We start from the raw sequence: 26,661 nt of genomic DNA on the forward strand, positions 1-26,661 counted from the left end.
TTCCTCTTTTTCCTCAGGAGTTCCAGTTCGTTCTTGCTTTCTTCCACATCTCATCCAGATTTCTTTCCCAACTGCTGGTCCTGCTGACCTACAGTGACTTCAAGCTCACCACTGGATGCAGACACCAGCTTTCCATAGATTTCATCACCAGCTCCCACAATTTCATAAGGTCTAATCCCTAGAATAAAATCCTACATTCATATCACTCACAGGGGCTCTGTTCTTTGACCAAGCCCTAACCATTTCTCTGCTGAGATTCGCCATCTATTCCCTCATTATGAATATCTTTTCCTCTAATTCCTTGTGCACAGTTACAATGTCTGCACTAAAGTCATTCGAATTCTAACGGCTGGGTCATAACAATTTTATTGTATACCGGATATTTGAAGGCTGGGCCATAGATAATCTTGTCTTCCTTTGAAGAGTGTTTTTATATTAAGCAGTAGTTAAATGATTGGTTGATAAGAACTGAGTGTAGAGAGGCTTGAATTCACATTTTGTTTGGGTGGGTCTGTCTCACCTTTAGGCCTAGAGTGAATCTCTTGGCCTTAGGACAGTCTTTACTCCTAAGGTGTAGTTCTTCTGTGCTTTCAAAGGAAATCCCGAGGTGTTTATCAAGTCCCTCCACCTCTGTGTGACTCACACTCCAAACTGTCCCTACTACACGTGCAAGAGCTGAGATCCCGTGTTGAGATCCTGCTCTGAAATCCTGCTTTCGGCTTTCCAGTGTCGTATTCCACTGGGGCACTTCGAGGCTCCCCTGTATCTGCAGGGTTCAGGAGTCAGCCAGGAATTTGAGAGGAGTTTGCATACAGATTTGCAGTCTAGCCTCCCTGCTTTTGGGCTAGCCCTCCTCATTTCCAGACACTCTGGAAACCCAAATTCTGTTCTCTGACACTTCACGGTGACAGCTGCAGCCTTCTGCTTGAATTCTAGCTGTTGCACACCAGACAGACTGGGGAGTACCCTTTGAAAAAAAGCCATCTAAAAGTGTATCACACCCAATGCAGTCCTCTTGATTCAAGGGTTGTTGCTGCCTGCTTTTAGTCACTTTCAAGTGCCTTTCCATTATTGTTCTTTGTATTTTGTTCAGAGTTTATAATTGTTATCTGCTGAAGGGTGAGTCTAGTCAAGCTACACCTTACTCAGATGAACTTTGAGATCACCTTTTAAGGCTGAAGTAAAAGGAAGAGAGAAGGGGTGTGGGGGTTGGGAGGGGGGGTCTGTGAATCCCGTTAACAGAAAGAGAGAACGGGAGAGGTCTGGAAGATGAGGCTGGGAGCAAAGAGGTACCAGAGCAATCTGCTCCTTTAATAGACTGAGTCCTGCTGGACAAAAATGTGAGGGGAAGAGAGAGCGAGAGAGAGAGAGTGTGAGAAAGGGAGAGTGTAAGACACGTCAGAGTACTCTAGTCCTGTGTTCCTGAAATCCAGGGCGCAGGGATTCAAGGGCACTGGAGGAAGACCACGCGAAGCTGCTCTTCATGCCAGCTGCTAGTGTGTGTGCATACATGTGTGTTGCTGGTGTGTGTGTACACATGTGTGCTGCTGGTGTATGTACATGTGTGTGTTGCTGGTGTGTGTGTACATGTGTGTGCTGGTGTGTGTGTACACGTGCGTGTTGCTGGTGTGTGCATGTGTACACATGTGTTGCTGGTGTGTGTACACGTGTGTGCTGCTGGTATGTCTACACTTGTATGTTGCTGGTGTGTGTGTATACATGTGTGTTGCTGGTGGGTGTGGATGCATGTGTTGCTGGTATGTGTGCACATGTGTATGCTGCTAGTGTGTGCGTATGTACATGTGTGTGTTGCTGGTATGTGTGTACATGTGTGTGCATGTGTGCATGTGTATACGTGTGTGCTGGTGTGTGTATACATGTGTGTGTTGCTGGTGTATGTGTGTACACGTGTGCCACTGTGTGTGCATGCGTACACACGTGTTACTGGTGTGTGTACACGTGTGTGCTGCTGGTATGTGTACACACGTGCTGCTGGTGTGTACACGTGTGTGCCACTGGTGTGTGTACACGTGTGTGCCACTGGCATGTGTGTACAATGCACGTGTGCCACTGATGTGTGTGTGTGCATATACACGTGTGGACTCCAGTCAGTGCAGTTAATCTGGAAGAACGCAAAGGCTAGGACGGAACACTCTGTCTGCCCCTTCCCTCCCCCATTGCTAATGATTGTTTGAAATGATCAGAAACGTGAGAATGACAGAACGAGTCCTAGGTGAGACTCCAGGACGCTGTGCTCTTTTGCTTTCTTGTTTCAAACCGTGTCTGAGGATGTCTGGCTGGCGTACTGCTGATGGGTTAGAAACTGTGGCACCTGGCACTGGTCTGCAATTTGGGACAAAACCCCTGCCATCTAAGTGGCAAATGGGAGGCCTGCGGCCAAAGCTGGGCTTCTTACGAGTTGAACATCCTAGATGTTGGCCCGGGTTGTGTTTCTAACATTTTTGGAATTAGTTGCACACATCTTAAACATGGGTCTTAGCCGTCTCCTGCAGATGGTGTGTGTTCTCTCCAGTTTGCCACAGTTCCCAGAGCCCCCTGCACAGAGGCCTGTCTGCTTATTTGCATTTCTTAACAAATACAAGTTTTGGCCCCATAGGTTCTGCCCTAAATCATGCTGGTGATCTGTGGAAAATAAGGATACCTGCAAAATCCCCTGAAGAGAACAACACAGCAGGTGGCCATGCGCCGGGAGGATGGCTCGAACAGTCACAGATATTCCCACAAGGCTTTAAGAAAGCTTTCCTCAGCCTAGACCTAGACCTGGAGACAGTTTCTACTGAGAAACAAGCTCATAAGTTGAGATGCACCACTGAGCTGAGAGGGAGGGCTGGGATAGATCACCAGGCAGGCTAACCATGGGGCAGTTGGATGGCTCTATGAGAGCTGTGTGGGGGAGACAGGGCCCTTGGCAGTGAAGAAAATGCAGCCACGTTGGGGATGCGTGGTGGCCTAAGACATCAGAGCAGTGAGAGCCAGACACTGCCTCGGCGGCCCCACACCAGCAAAATGCCCTGGTGGAGGCTGCCAGGCTCCCGGGGTCAGGGTGAAGAGATGAAGGATGAAGGAGGCTGAGTGGTGACAGAATGGGGTAGAGGGAGAGGAGAAGGCGATGAGTGTTCAAGGTGGAATAGAAATGCTATGCTAAAGCGAATTTTGGGAAACCTTTAAGGCTGGAGAGTTGAGAATTCAGGGCCAGTCCTACAGAAAAGGCCTTCTACAGCAGTGGTTACAAATGGGAGATCTAGGAACAGTTATACGTGGGCTTTGCAGTTGATCATCTGGGTGATGCTGGGCAAGATTTTAGCCTCTCTGAATATCCTCATCTGTAAAATGGGGATAGGATAGGCCCACCCTCAGGTTGTGAGTGTTCAATGAGTGAATATTTGAAAGCGCCCGGTCCAGTTTCTTATAAATGTTAGTTGCTGTCATTATTATTAGTTGTGCTAATAGCATTGAGATATGAACACCTAAGTGCTACGGAACGTCCATTATGGTCATGATCATTGTCATCCTCATTGAACGTCCTTTACGTGGAAGCACCTGTATGTCAGGAAGCCTTTGTGAAATTGCAAATATATAACCCAGATGGTTTATTAGTGGCAATGAACAAACTTTGAAAGGATGGGCAGAGGTTTCAGAAGTTCATCCTGCTGCATCTGGTTAGGACTCTGCCTCAATGGCTTTGAGAAGCATAAAAGCAGCACGAGATCCCTGGGCACTGGGGAAAAGAGTAGAAGAGAACCACACCCACTGCATGTGTCAGTCTGTGTTAGATACAGTATAGCCACATTCAGGTCTACCTTTAAGCTGTCCTGTGCCATAAGCATACTAAATTCTTCATTGTCGGTCAGTGCTGTGACCGTGCTGGGCTACGTGAGAGCTCATCTATACACGTGAACAGGAATCTGGCTGGGATAAAGGTGGGGGCCTATGGAAGAAGCCTCTATTCTTTTTTTTTTTTTTTTTTTTTTTTTTGAGATGGAGTCTCGCTTTGTTGCCCAGGCTGGAGTGCCGTGGCGGGATCTCAGCTCACTGCTAGCTCGGCCTCCCAGGTTCATGCCATTCTCCTGCCTCAGCCTCCCAAGTAGCTGGGACTACAGGCGCCCGCCACCACGCCCGGCTAATTTTTTTGTATTTTTAATAGAGACAGGGTTTCACTGTGTTAGCCAGGATGGTCTTGATTTCCTGACCTTGTGATCTATCCGCCTCAGCCTCCCAAAGTGCTGGGATTACAGGCTTGAGCCACCGCACCTGGCCAATTCTTTTAGATCAGGAGAAGGAACAGCTGCCACTGGCGATCTGACCTCACTATAGTGCCCAGTCTGCCTGAAGGAGGCCTTTCTCAGCCCAGAGCTTACAAAAAGCCAGGCAGATGCCACCAAACTCCGACACTGGTTCCAGTGAAAATCAGTCTTGCCTAAAAGGGATGCTTCCTTGTCTCTCCCTGTGCTTTCTTGTTTGGCTTTCATGGAGGTCTGTGTTGTGGAAGAACTTGGGTCTAATTGCTGCAGGCAGATGCCTGTGTTCTTTTAGCTGAGGCAGATGGGCAGGGGAGGAGGAGGTGGGGGTGGCTGTGAGGGAGGAGGTGACATTTGTAAATATGTCAAGGGACAATGCAGAATCAGTAGACACATTGGAACCTTTTAAGTGAGAAGATGAAATGATCTTTCACAAATGATGCACAGGGCTGTAAAGATAGTAGTGGGATTATGAGGGTATTGATTCCTAACTATCTGGGGTTACAGTGGCTGAAAATCAGCTGTAGGGAATAGTGAATATTTTCAAATTCTTCCTGTATAACATTTCACAAGAGCTGATTACCATTTACAAAATTAGCTGTCACTTTTCCCCTTTTCATTATAAACAACAAAAGGGCCAGTAGCAGCAGACAGCATAAGGAGGAAAGAAGAGCTGTAAATGCCTCGGCCAGCCTTCTGCCCAGCTCAGCGGTCTCCCAAAAGCCAAGCGTTGCATGAGCAATCCTGTCATTCCCTGGCTAGGTGTTTCTCCGGGGCCAACACACCCTGGGTGTTCTCCCTAATGGACCCCCATTAGGGTGCAGCAAGCACTCAACTCTTCAGCTATAATTAGGCTAAGTCCAGGGCCCTCGTCACTACTCCAAACCCAATTAACGAAGATGCCTCCCTAGGCCACGCCCTGGCTGTTTCTAGCTCCTTACCCCTTTATCCATCGGAACCTTCACGTCCATCGAGAGAGTACCTGTTTCCCTGTTGATCATGGCTGTTCTCAGCTTCAGGAGGAAAGACAATGATATTAGTTCCTTGGCTCACAGGCGAGGGTGAAAGTATGGAGTTCTTCGGACCAGATTAGAGGTGATCCCCAGAAACACTTTTGGTTCTTCCCTTTGCCCTCTGAGAGAGATACCAGGAGGGAAGATGGACCTGACTCTAAGCTCCATCTAGCTCATAATTCCAGGCATTCACCAAGACCTCACTCCCGAGTGGACTGATGCATTGGGGTACAGAGTGCCAAGTTGCTGGGACACAATTTCCTCTAGGATGAGATACTGCGATCAAAAGTCAGGCTAAAACATCACTAAAACTCAAACTCTGCAGCTTATACACGTGATCTTATCCGGCCTCAGTAGTGTTTGTGATCAAGAAGATATTGTTATATTTTTATAGTTGTTAAAAGAATTGCTCATTTTAAGCATTGCCTGTGGCTTGATCTTGGAAAGGCTCTGGGATGGACCTGTTCTGCCTGTCTTGGAAAGGCTCTGGGATGGACCTGTTCTGCCTGACAGGAACAGAGTGACCTCAAGGCTCACAGCCACACAGCTGACCAATATATTTAGTTGGATGTAGAGCTAAACTAGCTTCCCTTCCCCCTATTTTCCCCACTCACAGATTCAGCCTGGTCTTCCCACTCCACTTCGGAGAGATCCACACTGTTGTAGTTAGGTTTGGGTTTTAGTTTCTTCCCCTCTCTGTACTGGAGTGGGCATGTTAGGAAGAAAAACATGCGGTTAGTGTACGACCTGCTCAAGTTTATCTCTTCTACAAAGCCTTTCAGGTATATTCATAAAAGCAAAGGATTCCTTAGAAATCAATCAATCCAGTAATTACTTACGGTTATCTGGGCAAACTTCCACCTGATACAGAGCTCCCCTTATGGACATCTATGACAGATGGTCTCATGGCCTCTGAGTGAATCTTCCCCATGGCAGGGAGCTCCCTATCTCCTGGGTCAGCTTGTTGGAGCTTTGGACAGCCCTAACTGTTAGAAAGTTCCTCCTCATACAAAGCTGAAATCCATCTCCCTGTGACTCCACCCACTGATCTTCCTTCTTTCCCCTGGAGCTGCATAGAACACGTTCCACCTGACAGCCCTTGGGATTTCCAAAGGTACTTGTCACGCCTAAGACTGCACTGCTCCAACTGAGTTTGCCCGCTGTGCAGATGCCTCAGCTCCCTCTGAATATGCTCTACTTTGTCTTCAATGTCACTCTCAAAATGGAGTTCCCGTGACAAAAGCCAGCCTTCCAAATGGGGTCTGACCAGTGTGGCGTGGGCTGTGATCTGTGGACTAAGGCGTCAGGGGGCCTGACTGCTGCCTGCGTTTCTGCTGTCTTCCTGGCCAGCCACACAGACCTGGCAGTTCAGGCAGAGATTTCAGACAGTTCGGTCCCCTTGGTCTTCCTCATGGGACACACCGTCAGATCCCTCTTCACAATCGTGTGCTTGGGCACTGAGTGTTTCCAGAGCTCTCCATGCATCCCTAATACATTTCATCTTGCTAGTTTCAGCCCATTGTTTTAGAAGAATGCTTTCTGAATGCTAATTTTCTCATTTAATGTATTAACCATACCTTCCAGACTCTATGGCATCTGCCTTCTACATTTTCATCTTAGTGATAAAATATTTGAATGGGACGGAGACAAGGACAGATCAGTGCTTAATAAAGACCTCCCTTCAACTTGACATACAGCCATTAATCAACATGCTGAGTGTTATTATTTTCTGGCCCTGATTTCTCTCTCTCTGAAGCCAAGACAGATGTCATCAAGTTATCTATGATTAGGTCTGCAGCACTTCCCAGGTTTAGTTTATTAACCCCAACCAAAAAAGGAAAGAGGATAGTTTATCATTGAGGCAAATTAAGGATTAATTAGCACGTCTGCTTTGAGCCAAATGAGGCCCCCAGCAGATGCCTGGACAGCTCCGGTCCCCTGTCACTGTGTATCTTGCTTCTGCCAGTTTTTTGTTTGCTTGCTTTTTTCGGGGAAGTATCATGCTGATTTCTTGCCTGTTCAGGGGATCTGTAGGGTCCCCTTTCCCCTCTTTTCCGCCTTTCCCATGCCTGGATCATGCTTCTTGATCTTATTAATGACCATACTCATCAAACAGCCCTGCCCTGCCCTCTTTTACATGGGATCTGTTTCCTTTGGGTGGGGCTCAGCATTCCATTGCCATCTCCTAAATCCTGACAAAGCCTGAAGATCATCTGTAGCTCCTCACTTTAAAACCACAATTCAGCCGGGCGTGGTGGCTCACGCCTGTAATCCCAGCGCTTTGCGAGGCCGAGACGGGCGGATCACGAGCTCAGGAGATCGAGACCATCCTGGCTAACATGGTGAAACCCCATCTCTACTAAAAACACAAAAAAATTAGCCGGGCGAGGTGGTGGGCGCCTGTAGTCCCAGCTACTTGGGAGGCTGAGGCAGGAGAATGGCATAAACCCGGGAGGCGGAGCTTGCAGTGAGCTGAGATCCAGCCACTGCACTCCAGCCTGGGCGACAGAGCGAGACGCCGTCTCAAAAACAAACAAACAAACAAAACACAATTCTACTCCATTAAATACTCCTACATGGGGCACTGACATAGAAAGATTTCAGTCCAATGGGGGATGGCTCTTTTCATTTATTACTGGGCATATCCTCCTGATTTTTTCTTTTTCAAACATAACTCTTGTTTTCCTGATAGTGCTTTCCTCAGATAACTCATTACATTGGCTTTTTTTTTTTTTTTTTTTTTTTTTTTTTTTTTTTTTTTTGAGACGGAGTCTCGCTCTGTCGCCCAGGCTGGAGTGCAGTGGCCGGATCTCAGCTCACTGCAAGCTCCGCCTCCCGGGTTCACGCCATTCTCCGGCCTCAGCCTCCCGAATAGCTGGGACTACAGGCGCCCGCCACCTCGCCCGGCTAGTTTTTTGTATTTCTTAATAGAGACGGGGTTTCACCGTGTTAGCCAGGATGGTTTCGATCTCCTGACCTCGTGATCCGCCCGTCTCGGCCTCCCAAAGTGCTGGGATTACAGGCTTGAGCCACCGCGCCCGGCTACATTGGCTTTACTGTATCTTTTGTTGTGTCATAGTGTTCTGTGTGGTATTATTCCCTAATTGTTTCATTTGTGTAAGTCTGGTTTTCCTAATTAGAGTATAAGCCTCGGTTTATAGCGTTCTTCACAGCATCATGAGGTCAGGCACGAGGAGGTTCACACTCAATCAACTGGTTGAAGCCTTATATTCATCTAGAGTACATAGATGATGACAGGCAGTTTCTGATCAGTACCCCTCAATCCTACAAGTCAGTTCCAGAATCAGCATATTATTTCCTTAGTGAGTCATTTTGCTGGCACTGGGGCTGCCCCCCACAGAACCCCTTGCTACAAGGGAGTGACGTGTTATGGGTTCAGATGCTTGCCCAGCAGAGCCTGAATTGGAAGACAGTGTGAACAGAGTGGCTTCCAGTGTGCCCCGATCTCTCTCTATTCAGAACTCTTAGAATTTGCCTTAAATAGTTAATCATTGCCTTTCAGATATTCAGTGTCTATTTGAACCAAGTGGAATGAATGGAGTGTGGCTTAGACTGACCTCTCCGAATGACACCTGGGCAGATGAGACCCTAAGTTCTCTGGAAGGCGGTCTGCTGTCTGTCTTCAGTTGCCATCTGTTATTTACCACAAGACTGGTAGAGGGCAAAGGGTTACGATTCTCCTAGAACTTCAGCTCCCTCCGTCCCAACAATCACATTGAGAGCTGTGGTCATTATTGCTGCATAGTGCTTGAGTGCATGACTAGCTCCTTGACCCTGAAGGCAGAGCTTTCAGATAAGACAATGCAGCTTTCTTCCTCAGCCATCAGATGCTCAGTGGAACTCATGTGAAAATACCCCCGCCTCTGTGTCAGGGTGGAGAGGGCTGGGAGGGCCAGGAGCACTCAGGAACGCATCCTAAGCTGTGCTGCTCAGGAGAGGGCTCCCTGCTGTTTCTATGGTTAGCTCCTTGTTCACCCAACTTCACAGGCCCCCAGTCTGGGAGACTCCAAGCAGATGTGACTAATGGCCCTGTGGGCTCTTCAGCCTCAAAACTGCACACTTCATTACGTGTTCTCTGGCCCACTCATCAGTCATTTCACATGGTTTTGCCTTGTCTCTTCTGATAGATTCCAAACAACTTGAAAACAGGGACCATGACTCGAATACATTTTTTTTTCTCATATTACCCACTGGGTTCCTAAATGGAGCCCAATGTGTGTTTGTTGTTTTAATCGTTTTTGTGAATTACCCCCAAATCCCATACAGTGAGGATCCCAAGGCAAAGAAGGTCTGTACCTACCAAGGGTCGGAGGTCAGGATGGGAGAGAATGTAGCCATTGTTGGTGTTCAGAAAGGCGTATCCGTGCACTCCAAGCTGCCAGAGTCCAGGGTGGAGGGGCATTAGGTCTGCTGTTTGTGCTGGGCATCTGGAGTTGGGCAGGGGTTTGGGGGCCACAGGACAGTCGAAGATGGCAGCTCACAGCAGTGAGTGTTTTCAATAGGAACACAACTGAGCCAGTGCCATGCTTCCATCCATTGATTGAGGAGTCCTTTCCAAACTTGACTGTTTATAGCAACCATCATAATACATATTATCACCGACTTCTTTCCCACCACATGTTCTGGGTGCTTTGATGATGTAATCTCACTCACACTCACAGCAGGACTGTGTGGCATGGAGGAGCAGACTGAGAAACTGAGACACTGGGCAGGGAAAGGACTTACTGAAGGCCACAGTGCAAGTCATAATTCGTGGTGGGAAAGGGACCCAGGGGCACGCGTTGCTGCTCCCATGCTCAGCACCTGCGCTTCTTGGGCAGTGACGGAGAGGCCCTATCCCAGCTCTGGGCTTGGCTTGCCTGGAGAGAGGCTCTCGTCACGGGGGAGGGAGTTTGCTCCTGGGGAACCTGTGATCCCCACAGGGAACAGACCCAGGCTCACCTTGTACCGGGGCGCCAGCTTCATCAGCTCTCTCAGGGCCACATCTGAGCCCACCACACCCAGGAGAATGCCATGGGATCGCTGGAAGGAAAGACACAAGGAATGGGGGAGACCCAACTTCCCTGTTCACAAGGTTAGACTGGATCCTGGGCCTGTCCAGAGCTTGGAAGAGGAAGCCACTTAAGCTTTAAGTGGTTCTTCCTCTGCAATTAGATTCTAGGCTGGGAATAAAAATCCGGACTCTATCAGACAAGGTCCCGGGAGCAAAACCAGCTACCAGGAAGATTAATACCCGGCATTAATATTTAAGTTGTAATATTTAAATGGAATCCAAAGTTAAATGAAATATTAATCTTCACGGCAGAGGGTGAAGTTGTTGGGATCTTAGGGACCATAATTCATGGATGCTCTGAAGCATATGGGGCCTGAAACACGGGGGGAAATGAAACATTTCCTGACCAGATGGAGGATGGAAGGCTCGAGAAATCCCCTCACCAGAGGCCTTTACAGACAAGTTAGAGTCTGTACAACCTGGCAGATTAAGCATGGCTTTGCAGGAAGGCTGGCAGGCAACCCGCCAGCCTTACTTCCCCAAGGCAGGGGTCCCAACTGCAGAGCAGCAAAACGACTCCCAGCCAGCGAGCAGAGTCACTGGAGAAGCCATAGAAAATCACAGACCCCCAGACCACCTCCAACCAGGAGAGTTTGGGGTAGCTACTCTGGGACAGGCCTGGAAATCTGCATTCAAACCCTCCCAAGGTGGCTCAGAGGCACAGCCAAGTCAAGAATCACCGGTCTGAAGATGCCATTGAGGCCCCAGGTTCTAATCCCTGCTACAACCTCTCTAGGAGCAGCCACTCACCGTTTCGTTCTTCTTGCTGAAGACTGGCATGGCCACAGTGGTGAGTAGCATCAGGCTCTGAGCCTGCGAGCTGAGGAGCTGTCAGGGAGGGGAGAACAGGGGTCAGAAGCTGTAGCCTAGGGCCACTGGTTTGCCGTACTCAGAGCACCCAGTGCAGAGAACCCACGGTCACTGCATCAATTATCCAGAGTCACCTTCCCACAGGAAGGAGGAAATCCCAAATGAGGGTTTCTCTGCAAAAGGAGAGTTGGCAGGAATGCTGGGGGCCAGAGGTGGACTGGAGGGGAGGACCAGGCTGATGTCATTCAGCAGGGCCCTGAGCCCCATGACCCAGCCCCAAGCACCTTCACTAAGCTCTCTTGTCTCAGGGAGGCCCAGGCCGAGTGTTGAGCGCGAACCCAGGAAACAGGCCTATCTGCGCCCACCCAGAAACAGAGAGGCTTTGCACAGCACCAGCTTTCCAGAAACCTCTGATATGGACTCAAGGTTGCTACAGGTGAGAGGGAGGACATTGACCCAGAGCTACCCAGAAACACAAGCACACCCCGAGGAACCGCAGCGCAAGGGCAGGCCGTGGTGTAGCTGTAGTGGCCCTCAGGGCCATCCCTAGCACATCGGTCAGACCCACATGGTCTCCACTCGCAACACCAGAGCCAGAACCCTTGCCAACCTCTAGATGGCTGTCCACCCTGACTGCCTGGGCTCGCCGTGCTGGCTCCTCCAGTTATTTGAAAGGGGCTCTGCACATGTGCCCCAGTTTATAACAAAGGTAGGATTCCGACAAGCATGTGGGAAGAGAGGTATCGTAAGTCCGACCTTGGATGAGATCAACTAAAGGAGATTGCTGAGTCGTGGAAGTCCACAGTTGACTTTCTTGGAGAAGGAAGCACATTTTGGCCACCATGTCTCTTTTTCTCGCCTCATCTGAGTTTTCAATTTAGAGTTAGAAGTAAGGCTTTCTGAGAGTGAACCACGATGACATCTAATTGTTTTCTGAGCTTGGACACATCTCCATGGGCTACATGAGGGCTTTCCATTCTCCTTCTTGAGTGAGGAGTGCATGAAGCCAGCTTGTCCCTGGCTCCCAGGAAGCAGCTCCCAGGCTCTTGGAGGCCCCTGTGGCCTGCTCTCCCTAGGACATGTCTCAGCCTGGGCAGGGTCCATTCACAGCCGTCCCTGCACTCGTGTTTCTGGACACACTTGGGAGGGCAGACACCTGCCCTGGGCTCAGGGGAGTGACATCCTCCTCTCAGAGGGTTCCGAGGTGGGTCCGGGAGATCTGCAGGTGACTCTTAACTTCAGGGACTCCTAAGTCAGGGACAGGAGAGGGAAGGAGGAAGACAGAGGAGATGTAGGGACTGGCTGCAGGGGTGGTTCTCACTGAGGGACACCTCGGGAGACAGGTGTAAAAGGGACGGATGTAAAAGTGAAGATCAGACGGTGAACTGTGGCCTCGTCTGTGTGCGTGGAGGTAAGAGAGCGCCCGAAGGTCAGGCTGTCCATGGAAGGCGAAGGACGTCCTAGCACCACCCGTCTGACATCAGTGACAGCACACAGGGAAGCCGGGGTTGCCTCTACCCACCTTCTGCCAAACTCACACCCAACACTCCAGGCCACCTTCAGCACGAATGGCCTGAGCCCAGCTTCTCTCATTGGATTTCAGGGTTCCGAAAGCCTTCGCTCTCCAGCTCCCGTGGCATGACCACAACACTCCCAGGCAAGGGAGGCCACACAGAGCACCGGAGCCCTGGCCCCTCCTGCTGGGCTGGCTCCTGGCAGGCAGATGAATGCACAGGTGATGGAGAGGAAGCACAGGTGCCAGCGGTCACGGGAAGACAGCTCAGAGAAGATCCCCTCCTGCTGTCCTCCTTCTCCCCACCCACCTCTCTCTCATCGAACCTGGACACACAGGGCCCTACAAACACTTGGCCAAGGAAGGGAGAGCCCTGCCCAGAGGCAGCCAGCTCGTCCCTTCTCCGCAGCAGTTGGTGATGGTCGGATGACATGTGCTGGGCATGGCCTTGTTGGCTGAGCCCCTGTAAAGTAGATTAATGAGCTTTTCATCCCAAACTTGGCCAGATGGCTTTTGTCTACTATTAACAGGTGGAGGTAAGCATGCCACTGCCTTCGGACATAGAGCAAGTCTGAAGAAAGCTGGCCGTTGCATTCCCAGCCTTTTTATCAGCATGGGGACTAAGTTCTGGCCAGTGAGAGGTGAGTTCCGGGTTCTGGCACGAGTCCCTGCAAGTTTCCCTGACAGGGGCGAAGCATCCTGCTGCCACTTCCACAGCCTGATGCTTAAATGTGGTTTCATTTGATTCATGTTCCGCCAGCCTCCTGAGCACAAGGATGAGGGTCACATTCCTGGGACAGCAAAGGGGACGGCAGGGAGGAGCCTGGGCCCCTGACGACCAGAGAGCTTGCGGTCAGCTCTGGGCTTTGTTTACCCAAGGCCGACATTCACTTCTATCTTATTTAAGCCACTCTTTTTGGGTCTCTCTAGAGCCCAGCCTGATACATCATCACTGAAGCAGGCGGCTGCCTATGTGATGGGGATTTGAGAAGTGGTAGAACTGTCTCCCTTCCCCAAAAAGGTCCCATCTGAAGCTCTCCCTTTGATGTTCATTCTTTTGTGCAAGTCATTGCTGCCTGTAGTCCTTTGAAAATGCAGGGACCCAGGAAGGGAGAACATGTGTTCCAGCTGTGGGATGGTGGATTCTTGGTCTGACCCCTTTCTCCCCCGGGTGGGTGGGAGACAGGGATGATGAGGGAGGGGAGGACTGTGGGGGAGGAGGGAGGAACAACTTTGGAGCAGGGACCCTGTCCGTGGAGAGCACCCTGGGCAGGTCTGCTGGGGGTCTGGGGCAGCATATGGGCAGCGGCCCCATTAGTGGGCCAAGGGCTGTCAGGAAAAGAGGAGGAAAAGCGGCTTCATCCGCCCTTCTTAATGTTCCCTAAGGTACTAGGCCCACCCCTTCTCCCGAGCCAGGAAGTCACTTCTTGCTCCCTGGGGTCCCTAACTCTGGGATCGGCTTCTCTAGCTGGGAGCTGCTGCCAGGCTCACCTTGCTGTCCATGTAGGCCTCTGTCCAGATGATGTCGTGGTCGTGGTTGATGACCATGGGGCGGCTGAGCACGTGCAGGTATTCCATCACGTTCTCCTGGGTGTCCGCCAGCGTTGAGATCTGCGTGTAGTAGCCTGCGGTGGGGAGGGCCGCGTGGGTGTGGAAGGCAGGGCTGCCCTGGGAACTCCTCGCCAGGGCCTGCACCCTCCCCGGCTGCTGATGGCTCACAGCCGAATCCTCTCTGGAAACTGGCCCGGGGCGCAGGGAGCTGCTTTCCCCCCGTTGTGTCCTTTACCCAGGGGCAGCCGCAGGCCAGTGGGAGGCCAAGGTTCACCCTGCCTCACCCTGGAAGACCTCTGAGGGGCTCTCTCCCACCCAGAGCTCCGCGCAGGAGCAGCAGGGCCTGATGCAAGGGCACTGGGGGTCGGCTTCTCCCTCTCCCAGCCCCGCCCTCCCCACTTCCTCACAGGAGCATCTCCTGAGAGTGCCCCGTAAGCGTTCTTCTGTCATTCTTAGGTCTGTGTTCAGGGAACCCAATCAGAGGCAGAGACTTCTGCCTCTCCGCTCCTCCTTCTTCTGGTCCTTGTCCTTGCTCGGTTTGTGGGGTGGGTGTTACAGCCTCTTCCCTGGAGCCATGGTGACACTCCAAAGAGCAGATTGTGCAGAAAGCTGTGAATGGCCTCTCTGCTCTTCTGGCCCCCACCTCCCACCATGTTCATCCCCCTTACCAGTGAGATGCAGCGACTGTCTGCTCCCAGCAGGTCTCAGACCCTTTGAACACACCGTTCCCTCTGCCTGGAACACCCTTCCAGTTGCCCCACTGACTTGGAGAGTGCCTCCCCCATGGCCCCCCCCAGCACCCTGAATAGTCTGTGTCTCCACCATCAAAGCTCATTTCAGGCTGTATCGTGGGTGGTGGTTTACTCGTGTGTCTCCCTGCTGGACAATACCAAGAGGCAGACTGACCCTGAGTCCATCCTGATCCCTCTTGGTCCCCTGGTGCCTGGAAATCGTGCCAGGTGCATAGTGGATGCTCAGTGAATTTTTGTTGAATCAATGGGGTCTGGTCAGAGATAGATGAGGACCATTCACACACAAAACATTATTCCAAAGGAAACAGTGACTCTCTGCTTTTTGTCTGGGAGCAGAACCAGAACCAGAGTCTATGCCTTAATTTGCTGACAGAAAGAATGGGGGCAGGATGGAGATGGAGCTGACATTGTCTCACTTTGCTTTTTCCAAATACGAAGGAGGGACTGAGGCTATAGTTCTTGACGCAACGCTGCTCCTCTTAGGGGCCACGGGGAAGCACAGGCTCAGCACCTCCAAGGCTGGGTCACCCTGTGCCCCGTGCTCAGGCACAGGTGGGAAGGCACCTGCCGGCCCGGCACTCACCTTTGTTGTTGCATGCGATCCACTTCATGCGGTCAGCAAAAGACACTTCTCTCCCAATGAGGTAAGTGAAAACTCGGACCTAACCCACAAGACACAGATGCACTCAGCAGCAAAATTCCTGGCCGTAAGTAATGCTAACATGGTTTATGTGAGTCCTAGATGTTGGGCCGAGTGCTTATCAGTCTTGGGGTTCTCCAATCTCACCCCCGAGGCCCAGGCAGCAACACAACACAACTCTCCCAGGGCCATGGGGACTGCGGAGTAGGTGCAAGGCTGAGGTTTACAGCCTGGCAGTTCTTTTTTTTTTTTTTTTTTTTGAGATGAAGTCTTGCTCTATCGCCCAGACTGGAGTGCAGTGGTGCAATCTCGGCTCACTGCAAGCTCCGCCTCCTGGGTTCACGCCATTCTCCTGCCTCAGCCTCCTGAGTAGCTGGGACTACAGGCGCCTGCCACCAAGCCTGGCTAATTTTTTGTATTTTTTAGTAGAGACGGGGTTTCACCATGTTAGCCAGGATGGTCTCGATCTCCTGACCTCGTGATCTGCCCACCTCAGCCTCCCAAAGTGCTGGGATTATAGGCGTGAGCCACCGCACCTGGCCCAGCCTGGCAGTTCTGATGTCCCCAAACCATATTCTGGTCCCTCATCCCAAACCTCCTACATCAGGCCTCTGTGTCTTGGGTCGTCATAATTTTGGAACACCCAATTAAAATGTATCTGAAAGCAAGAATGGCTCTAATAGGAAGGCAGATTTGCATGGGGGCCATCCTTTTAGGGGCCCTGCTGGTGATCCCATCCATGGCAGAAGGAGAAGCTTTTTGTTCTCCCCAGACGCCCGTGGGAGGGTCACCTTACAGTCTGGCCAGTTATACTTCTCAAACACCGGCTCGTAGTCCTCCACGGCACCGTCACTGATCAGCATGACGGCCTGGTTGCAGAGGCTTCCTTGCTTGGCCTCTTGGAACTGTGTAGGGAAGAGGAGTGCCCGTGACCACAGGCCAAGCCTGCCTCCCCCCACCTGCCCCCTTCCTCCCAGTCCTTCCCTCCCAGGCCTCATTATAGCGGGCACCTGCTTCAGGATCTGGAAGGCCTCTCTCAGGGCTTGGTCCACGACCCCCACACCTTTGACCATCAGCTCCTCCACCAGCAGTTTGAAATGCTGTCATGGGTGAGACATTAGAGGAGCATCAGGGGGTTGAGTGGGCCAGTGGAGCTTCATGTTTGGTGTTAATTTAGGAGGCTGTTTCGGGCCATCAGAGGCCTGTGTCTCCATGATGCAGCTAAGTTCATGGACTGGTCCTCTACAATAGGTGTTTCTCAAATGTCCCCAGGATAAACTGAGAGAGGGTGAATGACTTGGTACAAATCCATGGCCACTATTGGCGGGAAATGCCAAGTATGAAGCTGAGTATGGGGGGAGGACGGTCCTGGGATGGAGGCAGGGTAACCTCGGCTCCCAGACCACAGCCCGCAGCCCGCAGCCCGCAGCCCAGGGGTGCGCACTTCACAGTAGAAAGTGTGGAGGTGCCCAGGGCGGAGGCCCGGCTTCAAGAGGAGCTCAAACCCCAACTCCCCCATCACAGAGGGAGGAATCTATGATGTGCAAAAGCTCTCCTTAAAAATTTATTGCCATGTCCTCTCCTCCTTTCTCTTTTACCAGAGAAAAAGGATGATAATGGGTTTAAATTTGTCCTCCTTTCAGGGAAGCTTCTCATGAAAACTGACATAATGGAAAGGCCCAGGTGGGAGGCCAAAGGGGAAATGGAGACCTACATAATCCACAGGGTGAAAAACCAATCCTGAATAAGGAAGGTTCCGTTTGGTGTGAGGTCTCTATCTGCTTACTGTTTGCTCTGATAAGTAGCAGCGTGTTTACAGCGTGGTTCTCTGGTTGTTTGCATGGGTAACATGCTCTGCTCTCATTCCAGGTGCCATGGGAATAAGCGAAAGGGGCCACAGACACAGTCTGCAGAGACAATCGCCCACCATCCAGACACGAGCAGGGGCTTGTTAGTATCAGGCCACAGTGGACACTCACCTCTCGATTGTCTCGGTCCGCCTGGACGAGGATCCCTTTAAAACAAGGCTCGATGTAATGGACGTAGTCATTGTACTGCAGTTGCAGTGAGGCGAGGGAAGGTGGGGGGAGAATAAACAGCATCAGTTTGCAAAGTCCAGGCCCAGCAAACACACTCATGCAGGTCACAGGGTGGTCAGGGGCTGTGGGTCACCTTGGCACCTGTGTATGATTTCTAGAGCAAGTGAGAGCTATTCTAGAACAGGAAGGCACATTTACCGCAATGATATTAACAAAGTCATTCTCCCCCAGGGTGTCCAAGATGGTGGTGATGGTGTGCTTGGCAATAGTCATCCTCAGCCCCTTCATACTGCCACTCACATCCACCAAAATCACTATGTCCTTGGGAGAAGTAGCAGCTTGAATGTACCTGCAGAATAAAGAAAGGGACATGCCCAAGATGGGAAAACCAAAGCCAGAACAAATACCTGACCAAGGTCTGCAGTTATTTCTATTCAGATGCTGGCTCAAGCCCACCCAAAGTTCAGGGCAACCCACCTATGGCAGATTTTACATGTTTCATAACCACTCGACACAGTTCTGGAGCCGTCTGGAGCGGCAGTGGTTGGGGATGTGCCCACCTAACCGGCCAGGTCAAGCCCTGGAGGTAACCCTTGTCCCTTTTGATTTAGACCAACCAGGGTCCCTGAGGGGCTGGCAGCAGAAAGGGAAAGAGCTGGGCTTCAGATTCTGTTAGAAACTTGCCAAAAAAGGGGTGTTGAAAGAGAGGACAGCCTAACAAAAGGTGGATGTGGAGACAGCTCGGTGTCCTGGAAGGAGGTTTAGGTTGAGAAAGACATATGATCAGTCCTGGAGCAAGGCAGTTGCAGAGGGAAGGGAGGAATGCTGGTGCTCTTCCTGTTCTTGTGTCTGGTTTGGGTTCTATACACCCAAGGCCCTTGAGTGGTGGTCGGGGAGGGGGTGGGAGTGGAGGAGGACGAGGCAAAACCCAAAAGCTATGAGATAAATACCCGGGCTGCAGACCTATCCCCTATGAGCTCTTACCAGCCGCGGTTTCGGCAGTCAAAGGTAATGACTCCATTCTCATCAGGTGTCCATTTTATACCTGGGGGAATGAAGACTCGTTCTTTTACTAGCTTAGTGAGGCTGCCCCAGATCCCCTGGCTGGGTGTGGACCCCCAGGATGGCCACAATCCCCAGGGCAGAACAGCTTTGGAGCTAGGGAACAGGGTGGGGACCGCTGGGACATGCCCTGTAGACTGAGACAAGCTGGCAAGGAGACATCTGCCAGCCAAACTGCCCAGATGCAGAGCTGGGGGTCATTTCACAGGTAGGCCCACATAGGTGGTGCCTGGGACTCATTTGTGAGGCGAAACCTCATATCAAATAGTGGAAGGGGACGCTTTGGAGAAGTGTGAATTTTAACATCCATTACCATCCAGCAAATTGTGGACAAAATGTTGTCCACAACAAGTGCTCTGACTTCTAACCCACTTGCCTCTAGGTGTTAAGCTCATTAGCACTCAAGATCCTTCCTATTGGCTGGGATGGGATAAATGATTGGGTTCTATGACTGTAGGCTCTTTGAGGTCAGGTATTCCTAGAACACAGCAGAGTATATGCTTAATAAATGTCTGTTACCTGAATGAAAGGACAAATGAATGGGTATGAAAGATCTTGCGTTGACCCAGTAGCAGAATGCTGGTGTATATTTTTATCCTATTCACCTAATAAAAAAATTTGTAGAGATGCCCAGAAAACACTGACATGATCCACAATAGAATCTCGGCTTGAAAAGACTTTATGATTGGGAATAGTGGGTTTAAAATAAGAAGAGTAAAAATAACAGGTAGAATTGCAACGTGTTGTGACTGGGATAGAAAAAATGATTGTAGCAATATCATGAATGTCTAGAAGCTCCAAGGGCCCTTCCTACTCCACAGTGGTTAGACTTCAGACGACATACACCCTTTGAGGCATTGCTGGCCTCTCAAAGGTAGGAGAGATTTTCAGAGACCATGCTTTTCAAAACCAAACCAATGAGAACACAGCCCCAGGGGTGAGGCGTAAGTGTGAGGTCAGCTAGCACCCAAAGCCTTGAAGGTGGGAAGCAGAGCCATGGGAGTGTGGTGTGATGGGAGCTTGAGTACCACTGGTCTGACCTAGTCTTGCACGCAGTCATGGGAGGTGGGGATTTCCTGAGGCTGCATTCTTATAGTAACATAGTCGTGGGGAATTTGATCCTTAGAACAGCAATGAGGAGGAGAAGCTGAGTCTGAGATTACTGACTCTTAACCAAAACCTTCAAAGAGGACTTTGGAGGTCCTGGATAAGGGTACCCTGAAGTCCAAGTGGAAACAGAAGCAAATTTTCTTGTGGATTCCCAACTCAGACTCACCGGACTCCAAAGATGACAAGCAGCATGGCCTCACAAGCAAAGGTCACCAAATACATACAGAGCAGACCCCTATTAGGGGGAAGCAGCAGACTCAAGAGCTACCTTAAGAGCTGGATATAGCTTCTTAAGAATTACAGATGTTGGAATGGCCAAATACCAAACACAAATAAGGTAGATATGAGAAGAACACACAATACGAAGAACACACAATACAAAGAACATGCAAGAAATGACCAGGAATGAAGAAACATCTTTGCAAACATGAAACTTTCAGAGATGAAAAAATGTATAGGTTGAAACAAATAAATGGATAGTGCTTTATTCATGGGTAAAAAGAAAATGCATACATTTGTGGATGTATCTAGAGTTCTACTGAGGCTGGAATGAGAAGGTTTAATACACATCTGATTGGAGTCACAGAAAGAGAAAAGGGAGAGCATGGAGGAAAGGTGATGGTTAAAGAGATGATATTGGCAAATATTCTAGAACTGATTAAAAATGCAATTCTACAGATCCAGGAAGCACAGTGTATCCCACACAGGATGAATAAAAAGATATCCACATATAGACATACAGTAGTGGAACTGCAGAACTTCAATGGCAAATAAATAAATAATTAAATAAACACCACAAAGGCAGCCAGAAAGCCCACAACACCTACAAAAGAAGAGCAGTTAAACTGATAGATTTTCCCAACATCAAAGAAAGCCAGAAGACAGTGCATAAACAGTTTTCAGATGTTGAGCAAATAGAATTATTAATTTAGAATTGCTTTGTCAGCAAAACTATCATTCAAGAATGAGGATAAAAGGAAACATTTGTAGATAAACACAATCTGAAGCAGTTTATACTGAAGGCCCCACTGTAAAGGAACTTCTGGAGGATTTACTTTAAGAAGAAGGAGAAGGATCTGGGAAAAACATCCTGACATGCGTGAGGGAATGGTGAAGAAATAAAATCGTAAATAAGTCATTAATTCCAAGTAAACGATGTTTATATCAAATAACAGTACTCATGTGTCTGATTTGTGGGGATGAAAAATTTGAAATATTGACAATAGAATGGAAGTCTAGAAGAAAGAGATGGAAGCACAAAAGTTCTAAAGGCCTTTGCTGACTGAGAGGAGAGTAAAAATATTATTTAATTTTAATTTTTTATTTTAGAGATGGGATCCTGCTATATTGCCCAGGATGGTCCTGAGTTCCTAGGCAAGGGAACCTCCTGCCTCAGCCTCCCAAGTAACTGGAACTATAGGTGCAAACCAGGTTCCCAGCTTAATTTTAAAATGTTATTGTATTAAATATGCCTGATAAGATTTCAGGGGTAATGACTGAAAGAATAAAAACAAGGGGACAAGTTCTAAACTGCTAGATAGAAAAAAAGTTATATTAGGGACACTTATTATTTAAATGTTAAGTACTTAAATAGGAAAAAAGAAGAAAAAGCAAATATAAAAACACCAGGACAAGTAAAAAATTTTAAAAATAAGATAATAGGCTTCAAGATGGCTGACTAGAGGCATCTGGTGCTTTCCTCCTCTACAAAGAAGGACAAAAATAGCAGGTAGATAATCACACTTCGAATAGATCATCCAAGAGAGAACACTGGAATTCAACAGAGAGTGACAGGAAACACCTAAAGCAAGGAAGGAGATGGAAGCAAGTCACCCTGCTTGGTTAGGATTGGCTGGGAGCCTCTCCAGGCTCCTCAATGCAATGAAATGATAAGTGAGAGACCCCCAGAAGTCCTCATTCCCACCATGGATTCCTGCAATCCTAGCCACAGGAGAGCCTCTAGACTCTCGTAGGCCTTACAACTAACATAGGGAGCTGCTTGGAGCCTGGGTGAGGGCATTGCTCCAGAGACGGAGCTCACACTGGATCTCATACACTCCCAGATCCCTAAGCAGCAGCAGCACAGCACAATATAGAGAGTCCAGACTCCACCAGACACCTGGGGGCCCAACAGCTTCTGGATCTTCATATCCCTGAAGACCCACTGACATTTCCTTCCCACAGGCACCACCATGGCTGGATGCTGCCACCAGGGCTGAAGCGTGAGTTATTGGCAATAACACCACAGCCCTTGGCAGTGAAATCACCACAAATTTTCATGCACCCTGAGGACAAAATCCTCCATGTACAGCCATTGCACCATGGGCTGCTGCCAACAGGGCTGAAATACAAGTGAAGCAAGCACTCCTCAGCTGCCTGCATCTGGCTGCTGCCACTGAAAGCAACCTCACCCTCCCCAGTAGCAGGGCTGCAGCACAGCCACTGCTGCCCCAACCCGAGCATTCCACCAGGGGCCAAGGGATCACCCCACCCTACCACAGCCAGTGTCTGCATGCACCAGCAGAGGGCATGGGGACAAGTCCACCTGACCTGGCTCTGTATTCCCCCCACCCAGTGCCAGTATCCTGTCTGGGGCCTGGGAACTGCCCAGCCCACTCCATCACCATTGGCACCTGAGAACTTCTCCAGGGTCCTGAGTTCAGGGCCACTCAACCTCCTGCTACCACCACAGGTCACACCCACTCTTACATGCCACCTGCAGGCCTGGGGACTGAACCGCCCAGCTCATCGCAGCCACTGCCAAGAGCAGCACAGACCACTTAGGAGGCAGAGGGTTGCCCCACCACTGCTACTGCTTGCATCACCTTTGCCACACCCACTTCTCTGGGTCCTGAAATCCTGCCCAGCAGCCTGGCCCACCACTACCACTACTGTCCCCTGAGCAAGCCAGTTGGAGGCCCAAGAATTGGCCTGTCTGAACCCACTAACACCAGTGCCAGTATACACCTCCCTGGGACCCAAGGACACACATGCTCGGCCCACTGCCACAACTGGGGCCCAAGGACAGGATCACCTGGCATCCTTGTCCCCAGAAAAACTTCACCACAGCCTCCACTAAAAATGGCACCCTAAGCCACTGAGGAAATCAAGACACCACAGATGCTGTTTACAGCTGAAGAAATCATATGGAGATTACACTACTGCATGCATCTAAGATCAAAGTAAAAATGTCCTACCCAACCATACCATAGATACAGCTTTAGGAAAAAGTCCTCCCATATAAAAGCAAATTTTAAAAATGGGAAGATGCAACTATTACACCAGATGCACAGATATCAATGTAAGGACACAAATATGAAAAAGCAAGGAAATACAACACTCCCAAAGAACACAATAATTCTTCAGCAACAGATTCCAATCAAAAAATAATTTATAAAATAGCAGAAAATGAATTTAAAATAATATTAAAGAAGCTCAGTGAGATACAAGAGAATACAGAAAAGCAATGCAAAGAAATAAAAAACTCAGGATATGAATGAGAAATTTGCTGAGAAGATAGATATACTTACAAAGAACAAAACAAATTCTGAAGCTGAAGAATTCATTAAATGAAATACAAAGTACATTTGTAAATGTTAACAATAGACTATAACTCAAGCAGCAGAAAGAATTTCAGAACTTGAAGACAGGTCTTTTGAAATAACTCAGACAAAAATTTTCTTTAAAAAAAGAATAAACAAAGCCTATGTGACATATAGGACATCATTAAGTGGCCAAATGTTCACATTTTTAGTGTCCCATAAGGCAAAAGAAACAAAATGATAGAAAGCCTATTTAACAAAATACTAGCTGGAAACTTTCCAAGTCTAGCAAGAGATTATGACATCAGGATACCAGAAGCTCATAGATCCCCAAACAGATATAATTCAAAAAGGTCTTCTTCACAGTACCTTGCAGTCAAACTGTAAAAAGTTAAGGACAAAGAAAATTCTAAAAACAGCAAGGGAAAATTGTCTAGTTACTTACAAGACAACATCCATGAGACTAGCAGTGGATTTCTCAGCAGAAACTTTACAGATCAGGAGAGAATGAGATGATATATTCAAATTTCTTGGAAAAGGAAAAAAACTATTAGTCAAGGATACTATAACCAGCAAAGTTGTCCCTCATAAACAAAGGAGAAATACAGTATTTCCAGGATAAACAAAAAATTTATCACCACTAGACCTGCCCTACAAGAAATTCTTGAATTGTCCTGAAAAAGAAAGGACAATATCTACCATCATGAAAACACATGAAAATATAAAATTCACTGGCAGAGCAAACACAAATAAGGAAGAGAAAGGACTCAAATGTTACCTCTACAGAAAACTACCAAACCACAATGATAAACAATAAGAGAAAAAGAAAGGAACAGAGGATATAAAAAATAGCCAGAAATCAATTAATACAATGACAGGAATAGCTCTAACATATTGATAATAACCTTGAATGTAAACAGATTAAACTTTCCATTTAAAAAGTATAGACTGGCTGAATGGTTTAAAAAAATATGAACCAACTATATGCTGCCTACAAGAAACTCATCTCACCTGTAAAGACATATACAGAATGAAATGGAAGAAAAAAGATATTCCACACAAAGAGAAACCAAAAGCAAATAGGAGTAGCTATACTTCTATCAGATAAAACAAACTTTAAGTCAAAAACAGATATAGAAAAAAATAGATGAAGAAGGTCATTATACAATGACAAAGGGATCGAGTTAGCAAGAGTATATAGCAATTCTAAACCTATATGCACCCAACACTGGAACACCCAGATACATGTGGCAAATATTATTAGATCTAAAGGGAGAGACAGACTCCAATACAATAATAGTTGGAACATCAACACCCCACTCTCAGCATTATGTAGATAATTTAGGCAGAAAATTAGCCAAAAAAATTGGATTTAAACTGCACATTTCACTTAATGGACTTAGGCATTTATAGAACATTTTATCTGACAGCCACAGAATGCACATTATTCTTACCAGCACGTGAAACATTCTCCATGACAGATTGTATATTAGGACACAAAACAAGCCTCAGTAAATTAATCCCGGCACTTTGGGAGGCTGAGGTAGGTGGATCATGATGTCAGGAGCTCAAGATCAGCCTGACTAAGATGGTGAAACCTCATATCCACTAAAAATAAAAAAAAAAATTAGCTGGGCGTAGTGGTGGGTGCCTGTAATCCCAGCTACTTGGGAGGCTGAGGCAGAGAATTGCCTAAACCCAGGAGGCGGAGGATGCAGTGCAGAGATCACACCACTGCACTCTGCCTGGATGACAGAGCAAAACTTCATCTCAAAAAAAAAAATAATAATTGAAATCATTTTCAGTATCTTCTCAGACTATAATAGAATAAAACTAGAAATCAATAACAAGAGAAATTTTAGAAACTATTCAAATACATGAAAATTAAGCAACATGCTCTTGAATGACCAATGGGTCAAGGAAGAAATTAAGGAGGAAATTTAAAAATTACTTGAAACAAATGAAAATTGAAAAACAATATACCAAAACTTATGGGATATAGTAAAAGCAGTATAAAGAGGATAGTTTGTAGCACTAAGTGCTTACATCAAAAAGTAGAAAGATTTCTAACAATGTAATAATGCACCTCAAGGAAATACAAAAGCAAGAACAAACCAAACCTAAAATTAGTGAATGGAAAAAAATAATAAATAACAGAACAGAAACAAACAAAATAGAGACTGAAAAATTACAAAGGGTCAACAAAATGAAAAGTTGATTTTTAAAAAAGATAAAATCAATAAACTGCTAGCTAGACTAACCAAGAATAAAGAGAGAGGACCCAAATGAACAAAATCAGAAATGAAAAGAGGATACATTGCAATGAATACCATAGAAATAGAGACCAATTATAAGCAACTATACACTAAGACAAACTGGAAAACCTAGAGGAAATGGATAAATTCCTGGACACATACAAGCTACCAAGATTGAATTGGAATACATAGAAAACCTGAACAGACCAATAACACATGATAAAATTGAACCAGTAATAAAAAGCCTCCCAACAAAGGAAAATCTAGGACCAGATAGACTCATTGCCAAATTGTACCAAACTATCAAAGAACTAACACCAATTATCCTCAAGTTATTCCAAAATATTGAAAAGGATGGAATTCTCCCTAACTCATGCTGTGAGGCCAGCATTACTCTAATATCAAAACCAGGTACAGACACAACAACAACAAAAGAAAACTACAGGGTAGTATCTCTGATGACCATAGATGCAAAAAATCCTCAACAAAATACTAGCAAGCCAAATCCAACAGCACATCAAAAATATAATATGCCATGATCAAGTGGTATTTATACCAGGGATGCAAGGATGATTCAACATATGTAAATCAATAAAAGTAATATATCACATCAAAAGAATGATAGACAATAACCATATAATCATCTTCATAGATGAAGAAAAATCATTTGATAAAATTCAGCATTGCTTCATGATTAGAAACTCACAGCAAACTAGGCATAGAAGGAAAATACCTCAACATAATAAAGGCCTTGTATGACAAACCCACAGGTAACATCATACTGAATGGGGAAAAGCTGAAAGCCTTTCCTCTAAGAGCTGGAACAAAACAAAGATGCCCACTTTCACCACTCCTATTCAACATAGAATTGGAAGTCCTAACCAGAGCAATCAGGCAAGAGAAAGAAATAAAAAGCATCCAAATTGGAAAAGAGGAAGTCAAACTATTCTTTGCAGATGACATAATCTTATATCTAGGGAAACCTAAAGACTCCACCAAAAAAACTCTTAGATCTGATAAATACATTCAGTACAGTTACAG

At 47.7% G+C, this 26,661-nt stretch overlaps 1 protein-coding gene across 9 annotated transcripts in view; it reads right to left on the reverse strand.

The window, feature by feature from the left end:
- CACNA2D4 (calcium voltage-gated channel auxiliary subunit alpha2delta 4) overlaps positions 1-26,661 on the reverse strand; it is a 133,283-nt gene that overhangs the window by 76,127 nt on the left and 30,495 nt on the right. For 8 of the 9 annotated variants that reach the window (XR_012419868.1, XM_065523538.2, XM_065523539.2 and 5 more), the window contains 12 exons: positions 18,636-18,696; positions 17,850-18,000; positions 17,592-17,666; positions 16,623-16,712; positions 16,404-16,517; positions 15,556-15,634; positions 14,161-14,294; positions 11,097-11,174; positions 10,235-10,315; positions 9,594-9,668; positions 5,887-5,973; positions 5,201-5,272 (listed from right to left, as the gene is read on the reverse strand). Coding sequence is in view for 8 of the 9 variants with exons in the window: in XM_065523538.2 (XP_065379610.1) it covers positions 5,201-5,272; positions 5,887-5,973; positions 9,594-9,668; positions 10,235-10,315; positions 11,097-11,174; positions 14,161-14,294; positions 15,556-15,634; positions 16,404-16,517; positions 16,623-16,712; positions 17,592-17,666; positions 17,850-18,000; positions 18,636-18,696 (1,097 nt within the window). In the remaining variant the exon portion in view is untranslated. Of the gene's footprint in view, positions 1-286; positions 3,740-5,200; positions 5,273-5,886; positions 5,974-9,593; positions 9,669-10,234; positions 10,316-11,096; positions 11,175-14,160; positions 14,295-15,555; positions 15,635-16,403; positions 16,518-16,622; positions 16,713-17,591; positions 17,667-17,849; positions 18,001-18,635; positions 18,697-26,661 lie in introns of those variants that run through there. The other variant, XM_074006060.1, reaches the window with a different exon arrangement.

The sequence above is a fragment of the Macaca fascicularis genome, chromosome 11 (genome assembly GCF_037993035.2).
Source record: "Macaca fascicularis isolate 582-1 chromosome 11, T2T-MFA8v1.1".
In the NCBI taxonomy this organism is placed as follows: Eukaryota; Metazoa; Chordata; class Mammalia; order Primates; family Cercopithecidae; genus Macaca; species Macaca fascicularis.